Consider the following 13,290-nt stretch of genomic DNA (forward strand, 5'->3'; position numbering starts at 1 on the left):
GCTGAGCCTCAGCTGGTACAGCACTGAAGAAGGTTAGGTCATGCATCCTAAGGATCTAAAAACAACGTAGCACAAATTTAAAAGGGGACAAGGCATTTAAAAAATACTGTTCTCTTGCATCACTGTTTTGAAGGAACAAGAATGCTGCTCTCAAGCAGTGAACTTTATTTATTAAATTTATATCCTGCTTTTCCTCCCAAAGGAGGCCAGGATGCAAACAATAAGCAATCAAACAATAAAGCATCTTCAAAAAACATTGAAACAAACAATCCCAATACAGATGCAGACTGGGATAAAGATTTCTGGTTAAAAGGCTTGTTGAAAGAGGAAGATCTTCAGTAGGTGCCAAAATGACAACAGAGACGGTGCCTGTCTAATATTTAAGGGGAGAGAATTCCAAAGGGTAGGTGTCACTACACGAAAGGTCCGCTTCCTATGTTGTGTGGAATGGACCTCTTGATGAGATGGTATCTGCAGGAGGCCCTCACCTGCAGAGTGTAGTGATCGACTGGGTATATAAGGGTGGAGACAATCTTTCAGGTATCCTGGTCCTATATAGGGCTTTATACACCAAAGCCAGTTGAATTTAGCCTGGTAGTATTATCAGAATGTAGAAAACCTCCAAGCTATTTGCTTCTTGCAGCAGGAATGTGTACCTGCCCTTTTCCCTCAGTATAAGAGAAGAGGCATTTCAGGTATTTCTTACTCCTTTTGTCTCTGAGCTGAAAAAGGATCAAATCCCCACTCAGCCATGAAGCTCACTGGGTGATCTTGGGCCAGTCACTGCCTTTGAGTCTAACCTACCAGATAGGTTGTTGTGGGGATTAAATGAGGAGGGAGAGAACCATATATGCCACCTTGAGCCCCTGTGAGAAAAAAGTGAGATATAAATGCTATAAATAAATAAATACAATCCCTGTAATATTTTCTCTGTGCATTTACAGTGATGAGAGAAAATGAAGGGAGAAAGAAATAGGTCAGTACAAACCCTGCTTTTATCTTTGGAGTAGAGGGCAAGAAACCAGCTCAGTCCCACACTATTAGGAGCAGGGATAAAGAACCTCAGGTAATGAGGCCAAGTGTGGCTCTGAAGCCTCTCTATCCAGCCACTGGGGCTTTTCCCTAAGTCCTAGTTATCATTGTCCCTGCTTTGCACACTCCTCGAGTGCCTTTGCCTGGCTGGAATGTGGCAATAATACTACCTGTTTGCCAGATGTATGTAGAAGTCTCTTTGAGTTTTGCAGGGCTGGAATGTGTTCTATAAAACAAAGGGAAGAGTCACACCCAGTGCTCCACCACTTTGCCCTGTTCCCACTGGCATGTGGCCCCTGGAAGGTTCCCCATGAGGGAAAGAGGTCCACAGGCTTAAAATGGCTTCCCACCCCTACGTTAGGATCAACTAATAGGCCGTGACAATGGTGCAACATGTAGACAACAGTTTGTCAAGTCTTAACAAATACTTGTAAGAAAGGCCTGTGACAACTAGACAGAAAATGAGCTTCCAGTTGCAAATGTGCACTTTCTTGCTTCTCTCTTGCTAATGCCCTATGAAATGTCAAGGATGGGGCAGAAGTAATGGAAAAAACAATCATGACTGGGCAGGAATTATAGCTCAGTGGCAGAGTACCTGCTTTGCATATAGATGACCACAGATTCAGTTGCCGGCATTTGCATTTGAAATGAATTCAAGCAATAGATCTAGGGAAGTCTACATGCGAGACCTAGGAGAGTTGCTGTCAGAGTGGACAATACTGCACAAGATACACCAATGACCTCAGCAACTCAGTATAGGGCAGCTTCACCTGTTCTTATGTATCCTGTTTCTGAAACTTAATTTTCCTTTTGATTCTCCTTTACATATCAGTGCCAACATGGCAAGATTAATCCAGTGTTTGATCCAGGTGGCCATACAGACAATTCAGTTGCACTGAAAGGAAGCACTGTTAGTTCCACCATCTGTGAACTAAGCCAATATACATGATTTAACTTAATAGATACAATTTATTAGGAATACAGGACAATAGTTTTCAAATCAATTATATATAAATCTCTAAGAATAAAGGAACATCTGTACTTGGAAAATGATTAGCTCTTTAAACTTAGCTGGAATTCTTTTTATTCTTATTCATGACAAATACAAAAATTTGGTTTGGAACTGCAACATAGCCTCAGGTATGATTACACGAAAAATGTAACATAGCCCAGCCCTTAATTATAAGAGGATTTGGAAATAGCATACAACATATTTTTCCTTGGTGAATTCTCTTCCTATTCCTTGCTCAAGAACTCCACTTTATTTTATTGGTCAAATTTTTCATGATTAAGATTTAGTGTAATTACATGATAACCATGAATAAGCCATGCACAATTATTCCATATTAGGAAGGCATAATTTAAAATCTAAGTTGAATTATATGCACCCATCTTAAAATATTAATACATTAATGGACCTTGTGATCAGTTTTTCTTATTAGGATGTTTTTATCTTCCATTTAAAGCTTTTCCTCTCACTTGATTGGATGCAAAGATTTATACAAAGATAAGTAACCAAAGCACTTCAGATCAAACATCCTAGAGTACAGTCAGAATGGCATGAGATAGCTTGTCTCATATGACAATTTGCTGGAGAGTAAATTATAAGAATGCAATTCACATTTTGGGAATGTGTAAGTGACAGGACTTATTCAAGTGGCACTAAAAGGGATTTTGCTTACTGAAACTCACTTTTAAATTTACATATAACTTCCTTTTCATGAAACATTGTACAGAAGTGAGGATATGCAAACAATGGAACACATGCAGTATGATCCATTATTAAAGCGGAATTCACAGCTTTTTTAAATAAAGAGAAAACATCTGTCAATATATACAACCAATTACTGGAAGGCCATGTGAAATAGGCTTGATTTTAACACTTTACAGATAAATTAAAACCAATGCAACATTTACAAATAGCACAGTAACAATACCCTTCCCTTTTGCCTTTGTAGGCTCAAATACAGTATCTTAGATCAAGCAAATGTGTAGCACGTCCTTCATCGAGATATTAAGGCATGTCACATAGCATCAAAATGGAACCGATGGGCTTCTTGTCTTTTCTCCCTGTCATCTGCTTTCTGGGGGGAAAAAAGAATATTTTATGGAACATGGTGCATGCATCATGCAGCTATTGAATCTCATGGAATGGCTGCTTTACCATGTGAATAGGTAATGGAAAGCTTACTAAAAGCCTCAAGAATTAATACTTAAACAGGTGTCATTTTAGAGGAACAGTCTTCTCAGAGAAATGGCTATTACAGTTAATGATAAACTCTTTTTAATATGAATGGCCCAGTGCTGTTCCACTCCCTGCCCCCATTTAGAGTGATTGATAAAGAAGAAATGCTGCATGGTATACATGCATTTGCCATTGTCTGGACTACACATATATGCTGAGATGTTAACAGTAGGCTCTAAAACTACTATATGTGATGGGCTATCCCAGCTCTGTTTTAAGAACATTCTCCCTCAAATATTGACTATTCAGAATGCAAATTTATGAGCCACAATGGGTGACTCAAATCATCATTATGGACATTGCAAAGCAGTAAGATGAAATAACATGTGAGCATAACACACTGTTTGGCAAATATGGATGTCTGACTGCTTTGTCCATGGTCTAAACAATGAAAGGAGCATATTTAACCTCTATATTGGCCCAGGTGTGTCTTCACCTGCAGCCTGTCATCTTCCATATGCACCGGAGCATCCATTTAGGAAAAACAGTCCACAACATGCCTTTCTCTGGTTTACCAGACTAAGCACAAACTTACACCTGTTAACTAGGCAGAAGTCAGATGCAGAAAGTGAAAAGGTTGATACATCTGAAGGTAGTTTGTGAAAAGGCTGCCCTCACCTACCTCATCCTTATCTGACAAGCTGTGTTTGCTCTCTAAGGGCACACTGGGACTTCATGTTGAATTGAGTGCAGCCTTCTGCATTTTGCAGTCAGGCCTTTTATCTTTTAGGAAAAAAACTGCAGCTTTAAGGTGTTATCCTGCTCTGGCTTCTTGGCAGTGACATGCTCATGCCACTAAGGCTCTGACACATCTCAATATATAAAAGCAGTCTATGGCATGTTCCTTTCTATCCCATTCCATATCCTGGCAAATTCATTCTGCATAATGTGCTGCATCCTCCCCTCCCCCTCCCCCAATTCTTGCCTTTGCTCCTTTCAAGTAATTCCAAGCCAGTTGCATTCAATCTCTCTTCCATGGCATTTTGAAAAGGTTACCTATAAGACTCTTTCATTTAACATGAAAGTCTAACAAACTACATACATTGTGGCTAACACGGATATTTGCTCTGCTGTATGCCAATCCTGCACACAGAATTACAACTTGCACCTTAAACTGTGTTTAATTTCAGTGATTTTTGTAACAAAAAGGGTTGTGTTTGTAAAAAAACAAAGAGTAGAATTTTAAAAAATTCAGATGTCAACCTACATGCTAGCTTCCCCTTAATATCAGTTCTTCAAAATATATACATATTTACAGTTACATATTTATATATACAGTTCTGTAATACCATAATGCCCTTCACTGTACTTCTCCCAATTTCAGCTAAAGCCCCTGATCCAGTTGGGCGTGTGTGCATGTGTGGGGCGTTACTGTTCATTTTAGAGTTTAGAGGCGAGATATATATCCTCACCTAGCAAAAGCACAGTTGTTGCTAATTTAGTTCTGTTTGCTAGGCAAAGTGCCATCCTGAGTATCTAATGTCATTGTTTTTGTACCTCCAGCCTCTGGCATTTGATGTTAGCATTTTTAACAAAAGCCCTACTAATTTTCAAGCATGTGCAAAACCTTTTTAAGCCTCTAACTCTGTTTTTTGTTTCATGAATGCCTACAAGCAATAATTTTGACAGTTATGATTACAGCTTGGCTAGGCAGCAGTGTTCACTGGCTACCCTGCTGGCTAGCTGCTTAGTTGTGAATGGAGAGCCGTATGAGAAATTGGGACACAGTTTTCTTTTGTAGTATGAAAAGAAGCCTCTCAAATGGCTTCTGTGGATCAATGCATTTTTATAGAGTAAAACAGTAAGTTTTGTTCATGGTAAAATATCGCTGTTTTGAAGCTTGTCAATAAAATTCAGCAAGGGCTCTTAAATTCAGAGGGAAGAAATCCCTTTGTATTGCAGCCTAACTGAAAATGAAGAAAGCATCGTTTAAATTTCATCATTGCCAGGGCCACATTGTAGCAAGTACCTTTCAGTTACAACTGCAGGCAGAGCAACCTAGCCAAAGCCAGGTCGTACAAACCCTTCAAGTTTAACAAACTAAAGCACTCTTACTTGTGTGCATTCCTGACTGAGGCCACATATAGCAGAGTGAGATGGAGGAGGGGACTGTGCCACTTCAGAGTGCAGATGGCAGATACCATTCTTGAACGCTCCTCCGCTTGTCTACCTCCCAGGGGAGAGAGTTCCAATCCAGCTGTGCTAGTTTTCTACTTACAGAGGATGGTAGCCAATGTTCTTGGGCAAGGATGTAAGCTTGCACAGCAGAATGTCTCTCCCCTCTCCTCACCCCTTCCCCAGGGTGAAGGGATGGGTAAAATCCCCATAACAGATTTAGGGGGCACTTGGGGGGGAGTGTGTGGAGAGAGGGAAAGTTTTGTTATGCAAGCATAAATCTTTGTGCTAATGGAGCAAGTTACTTAATGCTACATTGGATACAAGCCAAAGTTGTTTTTAAAGATGATGAGAATTCAAAAATGTGATCCCATCTGCAATCTTGATATAGTATATTGCTGATGGGAAGCAAAAAAAAAAGGCAGACAGCAATATGTAGGATTAAATAGGTCACAATTTTATTGAATGAACATGGCATGCATCCCTCAGCTAAGGCCAGTATAGAGGGGCAGATCTAATCCCTCTCTTCCTTGTAAAGTGCTCAAAGAGACTAGCATGGATATCTAGCTGCAATCCCCCCCCCCAACTATCATTAAGGTATAGTTCAGGCTGGATCTGCATGGTTGTAATCCATTCCTCTACTGTGCAGTATGATTGGCGGTGGCTTCTCAAGCAGACATCTTTCTGAGCTGTTACCCAAGATCTTTATAATCAGGGACTTAGGGGCAGCATCCAATGCGCTTGATCTGTTAGCACAAGGATTACATTTGCACAATGGAACTTCTCCCCCTCTCCACACCCTCCCCAAATCTTCCCCAAAGGGTTGGAAAAAACCCCAAACAGATTTAGGGAGGGGCATTGGTGGGGAGAGAGGGAAGTTCCATTGTGCAAGTGTAAATCCTTGCGCTAATGGAATGAATTACCTAGTGCTACACTGAATCTGAACACAATGAATACCCTGAATATGGGACCTTCTGCATGTTCTGCCATGGAGCTAAGATTTCTCCCCCTGCACCACACATTACTTTCCAATTATTTATCGAAAAAGTGGCTCGAAATCACTATGTTTAAAATGGTAACTTTTCAAAAGTGAAAGCTTAATAAAAAAAGGTGCAGAGTTGAGTTCACAATACTGCATTGTCTAAACTTGGGGCGAGAAAGACAAAAGTCTGCAATTAATTAAGGTTACCTTCTCTTGCCAGTGAAGTATGCCGATTATTGCCAGGATGAAGACACAGACCCCGATTAGGGCAATAGCTGTCAGCAATACAATATTACTTGGGGTCAGGTACAGCTTGGCACTCCAGCTGTGGGAAAGAGAAGAAGAGAAGTTCAGAACTGATGCCAAGATATTCCATAGAGATTATGGAATGCAAAATAATAAAAAAGCTGCATGACTTTAGGCCCATTTGATCTGGAGTTTATAGAGGATAAAGTAATGAGTAACATCATCTCTCTGTTCCCCAGCATGGTGCGTCTGTCATGTCAGAGTAACATTTTGACTTGTAGCTTCATGTGTTGACTCACTGCAAGGTTGATGACAGCTTTTGGAAGCAGAGACAATAAATAGAGAAGATAAAGGATTTAGGCAGCAGGAGGGAGCAGGGAAAGAAGATAATCTCCTGTCCATTCCTCTTTGAGTAGGAAAGGTCACATGTTTCAGGAATAAATTGTGCCCATGATATGAAGTACAAATGGGGAAAGGCTGAGAGGGGTGTTTTTCTAGCCCGTTTTTAATGGGGTTCTTCAAATACAAAAATCTACACTGAAATAAAACTTCCTTCAAAGGTCTCAGCAGAGAAGAATATGGGTAAAAGATACCAAAACAAAGCAAAGGCAACCCTTTCCATCATCTTGATCAAAGTCACTTTTCAAGCGATATTGCTGCATTCCAAGTTTATATGGTTACAAACGCATCACACTCAAAGTATGCTAACTTCTGAAGATCTTCCTGTTTCAAAAATGACTAGAATGCAGAGTTTGGAATCCAGAAACCCTCACCATAGGAAAATAATGTACATGCGAATTCTTTAATTACCTTTGAGGGACAAAAACACAAAAGGTCTTCAAGTGCTATTGTGCTGTGCTTGGCAAATGATTCTATGGATTACTGGAAGTTCATAAATGGTACGTCGATGTACATTTGCAAGACAGCATTTAGCCCATCATGTGTCATCATGCTCTTTGCTAAGCGCACAGTCTATCTGATATTGATTTGAGTTAATGTGTTTCAGCAAAATGAGCTCTACCTGCCTCATTCATGGAGAGTAGTTTTAACCCAGGCATGTAGAAAATGATACCATTATAATATACCATACATTTAAGTTCATTCTCCCACCTCTTTCCCTGTTCTGTAGTGAGGCTCTCTCTTTTTGCGGGGAGGGCACATGATGGAGCAGAGACATATTATCTGCTTCTGTAATCTTTAGGTTTGCCTGTGGAAAAAGAGTATTAGGCCTGCAAGACTATAGTTTCAGAGTTAATTGCTAGTATATTCTTTAGGCTACTGCGAAACACCCCTCAAAAGCTCAAACACTAGTTCTCTTCTACAGCTTTTTGCAGAGCCATGCACTTGATTTCATTCTATCTTAGAGGCTTATTTTAGAGAGTATATTTAATAGGGGTTTGTACCCGCCACAAGATTTGCCTCGTTTTTGTAGTGTTGGGAAGCCTGCTCAATTGCAGATAGATTCATCAAGGGTTTTGTGCAGGAAACCTTAATTTTTTTTAAAAAAGAAAAAGTCCTTTTAATTTTCTGCTGCAACTGGATACAATTTGCAGGCATGGTTGCTCCTAGGAATGAAGAATGACGAATGAATGGTGCAGTGGTTCTCCCACAAGGATGAACTTTCTTTTTTAATGTAGTGGTCACTTTATTTAAAGTGGCAAATGCAGCATTTTGAGATGATTTGAGTTCACAGAACAAGTTGGGACTTAAAGGAGTCCCTGTTCTAACTCATGATGCCTTGTTAATGGCGCAATCTGACTAAGGGCATGTGAAAACTTCACTGGAAGCATTCGTATTTGCCCCATAATTTGGGTTACAGGCAGAGCCAATGCACACTGCTAGTATTTACCAAAGGTAAAGCCATGAAAGGTAAAGCCAAGATTTATGTAACTTCAAAGCTGATAATGAGGACATTGAACTTGTCAAGGATTATCAATACCTTGGCACAGTCATTAACCAAAATGGAGATAATAGTCAAGAAATCAGAAGAAGGCTAGGACTGAGGAGGGCAGCTATGAAAGAACTAGAAAAGATCCTCAAATACAAAGATGTATCACTGAACATTGAAGTCAGGATCATTCAGTCCATGGTATTCCTGATCTCTATGTGTGGATGTGAAAGTTGGATAGTGAAAAAAGTGGGTAAGAGAAAAATCAACTCATTTGAAATGTGGTGTTGGAGGAGAGTTTTGCAGATACCATGGACTGCGAAAAAGACAAATAATTGGGTGTTAGAACAAATTAAACCAGAACTATCATTAGAAGCTAAAATGATGAAACTGAGGTTGTCATACTTTGGACACATCATAAGACATGATTTACTAGAAAAAACAACGATGCTGGGAAAAAGAAGGTAGTAGAAAAAGAGGAAGGCCAAACAAGAGATGGATTGATTCCATAAAGGAAGCTACAGACCTGAGTTTACAAGATCTGAATAGGCTGGTTTACAACAGATACTGATTCATAGGGTCGCCATAAATGGTAATCCATGAATCTGCTAGTTTCTATTATGCACCATAATGTAGTGGTGGAAAGGGGAGAGCAGAGAAAAACCCATAATTCTGTATCAGAATGTCAGTGAAAGTTGGATGGATAATCTGGAGCACCAAGTAAGGATGCAGTGGCAAAAGGAACAAATTGGTGCCCAATTCAGACTCATTTGTGAGTGTGAAATAGGTGTACAAGGCAAAGTTGTATTGCATGCTAGTTCCTCAAATAAATATCTATTCTACAGGTAAAATTCTGTCTCAAATTCTGCCTTGGGATGCAAGTCATCCCAACTGCTATATAAAAATCCTATTGGTTCACAACAAATGTTGTTTAAATCCATATTTTACGATATCTGTTAGGTTGCTGAAAACTAAACTTTTCCAACCTGACTTCATTAAATAACAACAAGAAAGATTGTGACAATTGAAAAAAGAACATAGCAAAACAAACTATATACAAAAGGGAAGTAGAATAACAAAATATTTTACTAAAATGTAAGATTCATTGAAGCTTTTCCAGACATGCTATACAAAACAGTCATAAGCTTCTCAGGTTTAAATTATGATAGAAGGCAAGGTTGAATTAATTAACCCTAACTTGCAAATGACTAGAACTGAAATTCTTTCACCTCCTTCAGTCCCTTAATATTTCAGTCAATGCTTGTTGATTTTTTAAAAAACTATATAATGAAGTTTTTAAAAAAAGATTTTTGATCCCTCCTTCCAATGGCACACAAGCCATTTCAAGGACAAGACACAAAGCTGAACCAGATATCCCTGGAAGTTCAGGGGACACATTGTAGATTTTGATAATTAGTATCTTTAGGAAAGTAAAAATCAGATAAGCAGCTTTCTGAATTGCTATGTTGCAAATCACTTGTGAATAGTGTTACTGGAGTCTCATTGGTTAGACTACTCTAGAGTAAGCAGGTTGCAGATGACATTTCCCTACTGTATAATACCTCTCAACTACCATGCTATTATGTTACTATAAAGCAAAACTGCATTCCATATTCACTTTTTCAAGAGCTGCTGGTTTATTTCAAAGATTAATAAAGCTGTGATCTCTCTAACAAACAAGCAAGGTTTTGTTTCAGGATTACAATAAAGATTTATCGGCTACTGAGGTCAGCCATTGTGATCAATAAATCTTGAAACAGACTGAAAACTGAAATCAATGTGCATTTCATAAGAGACATAAATTTCAGACAGCATTCTTTTAGAAAACACCAGGAGCAAAAATAAGTGATTAATGACTAAAAATTCATTTGTAAGAAGAAGCGGCACTACACCAATAGCTCCTAAAATATCAGCAACATAATATACTTGATGCTAATTAAAAGGAGCAATATCACAGCCCGCTGCATTGCTTTGACTAAATGAGACATTATTGTAACAGTCCCTTTCTCATGATACTAATTGTATCAGGATTCAATGGAGCCTGAACTGGATTACAGAGTTAAGTGAATGTTTTGGGGTACTTTCGCATGGGAATCAATAGTGTGATAAGTATAATGCTTCAACATATTTTAGTAAGCATCTTGGTAAGCAGCAAGTATCTGAATAAATCAATTTTCCTCACCCACTGTACGCTATTTCTAGAAGTAACGTGCTTTTATTCTCCCTATAGTACATGGCAAGATGGTGACTTGGTGGAGAATGAACAATTAAATTTGCTCCAATCTTTATTTCTACCATTTTGTAGTATAGTTATTGACTGCATACTGCAGGGATGGGGACCTTTAGGCCCCAGCCCCAAATGTGGCCCTCCAGATCTCTTTATTTGGCCCCTGGGACTCTTCCCAGGCAACACCAGCCTTGCTTTTCACCCTCCATGAGTGTTTCTGCCTGGCTGGAATGCATCTTTGAACTATGACAATGTTTCTTGCTTGCCTGGATGGAGGATAAAGGGAAATGTGTGAGTGTGAATACATCTAGCCTACTGTACAAACAGGGCTGGTGCCAAAGGGCCCCTAAGGCCACAGGGCCCCCTCATTAGGGTGGGGGAGGAGTAGCGCTCCCCTTCCGCGATCCATGCAGGGAAGGAACTTCCAAGCCGCCCGCCCGCTGGCTCCACCTACCTGTCTGTCTTTTGCAGCTGCTCATGCAGGGCTGCATTAACCATTAACCAAGATGGCAGCCAAAGTTTCCCTAAGGTGTTGATGCCCCTGCTGCCATCTTGGTTGATGGCAGGGATGTGTTTGCATAGCGCGGGCAGGCGGGCAGGCTGCTTGGAAGCTCCCTCCCTGTACAGATCGCGGAAGGGGAGCACTCCTCCTCCTCCACCCTATCCAGGGGCTCCTGTGGGCATCTATAGTAAATGCACCAGAGGAGCAGGAGACCTGACCTCCTCTCTGAGATACTGTACTGCCCTACAAATTTGTCAAAATGCAAACACAATTTGGGTTGGTCTTTCACAGTCCAATCCATTTCCTGTGTAGCTTGGAAGAATTTGGTAATGTGTCTCTGAGCATATGGTGAGTGGTGGCAACACCTGCAATCAGCCCAAATAACAGAAACAAGACATGTGCTGCGCTGATCTTGTTTTAGCAGGGAGGAAGCAACAATATTAAGAAAGCTGATATAGTTCAGATAGTCACTTTAAATATGTCTGATTTACTTTGCAATTTTAATGAAGTTTCCTACAGTAAATCATTTACTTTTGTTTCTATTTCTGTGAATATGTGAAGTACAGCAACATTTTGCAATACTAAAAAAACTCCAAAAACAATTGTGGAATAATGGCACTGGCTATTCTGCAGAATAGTCTCCAATGGACATGAGGAGTGTCTCAGTTTGCACAAGATAAAACAGTGGGAGGTGAAATATATTCTAGTAAATTTCTAGGTGTGCTCTATGTTTTTAATTGACGATGCCCTCCTTTCCTTAAGTGGAGTGGGTTCAGCACAGCAGGCTGAAAACATCCATCTTGGGCATGCCAAGTATGTTTTTTCCAGCAGCTAGAGTAATTGCTTAGGTAGCAACATATTGTATTGAGTCTGATTTTACATCAAACTGAAGTTTCAGATTCAACTGTTAATGGACCCAAAATAGAAATAGAACATAATCTCCAGTTTGAAACACAAAAGGCTGACTTCACCATCAAATGACATTGACTAATAAAAAGGCTAGGGAATTAATAAAAATAAATTTGACACAGATTTCTAGGATGAATAATGAGAGAAATATAATTTTCTAGGTTAGATTCTCTGTAGAAACAGTGACACAGGAAAGAAGCAAAGTAAGAACACCAACAAACATACAAAAATGTAATTCTCCATCTTTGGAGATGTCAAGTGTTGCCACCACTCACCATATCCTCAGAGGAACATGTTACCAAATTCTTCCAAACTACACAGGAAGTGGATTGGACTGTAAAAGTCTAACCCAAATTGTGTTTGCAGTTTTACAAATTTGTAGGGCATTCCAATATCTCAGAGAGATCAGGTCTCCTGCTCTCCTGGTGCATTCACTATAGCTGTCCAATTTCCTTGCTTTTTAAAGTTTGACAGAAATATTTGTTGTCTATAGGTATGTTCTTAAACTGCAAGGTTTTCTGCCTATTAGTGAATTCACACTTGTTGTTCTGCCCACTTCTTCTTCTGGGCCCATGTTACCATTGACATGTGGCCCCTGGAAGGTTGCTCAAAAGGGAATGTGGCCCTTGAGTTGAAAAAGATATCCCATCCTTGGCATATAGCCTGGGCTGAATTAAGTCTGGAGCAGCCCCTTATTGGGTCACATACAATTACAGTTTGGTGTTAGTCTTAGCGTTGCTCATCATATGGCAATTTAGTTGTATTCCTTAGTTCTCCCCCAATTATTAAAACAATTGTTAAACAGTGTATTTTGTACAATTCAATGTTGTATATCCTTTTTGATATTCAGTCTTTTTATATATATATTGCATTTTACCCCCTAAAGATCTGAGGGGCAGAACCACAAAGCCCCCTGAGTAAAATACACCTGACTTAAACAACAAGCACTTGAGAGGCAAGGGTCAGGAATATACAGTATAAAGAGTGGAGTTCTGCTTGTGGAATGGGGCTCTCACACTCCCCCTCTTTCCTGCAACCTCCCCATGTCTCTCCAAAGCCATTCATGAGGGTCTGGAATGGTATTCAATGTAGTGTGGTGGGTTGCATTTGAAAGAATAAAATTTACAAATATTGGCATTGGATC

General features: G+C 39.7%; 1 protein-coding gene across 1 annotated transcript in view; it reads right to left on the reverse strand.

Moving 5' to 3' along the window:
• Positions 1-207: 207 nt before the first annotated feature.
• ITFG1 (integrin alpha FG-GAP repeat containing 1) overlaps positions 208-13,290 on the reverse strand; it is a 138,299-nt gene continuing 125,216 nt past the window's right edge. The window contains exons 17-18 of the mRNA XM_061594577.1: positions 6,582-6,699; positions 208-3,116 (exon numbers count right to left, since the gene is read on the reverse strand). Of these exons, the coding sequence (XP_061450561.1) occupies positions 3,057-3,116; positions 6,582-6,699 (178 nt within the window). The 3' untranslated portion in view covers positions 208-3,056. The remainder of the gene's footprint in view (positions 3,117-6,581; positions 6,700-13,290) is intronic.

This window comes from Rhineura floridana, chromosome 13 (genome assembly GCF_030035675.1).
Source record: "Rhineura floridana isolate rRhiFlo1 chromosome 13, rRhiFlo1.hap2, whole genome shotgun sequence".
Lineage (NCBI taxonomy): Eukaryota > Metazoa > Chordata > Lepidosauria > Squamata > Rhineuridae > Rhineura > Rhineura floridana.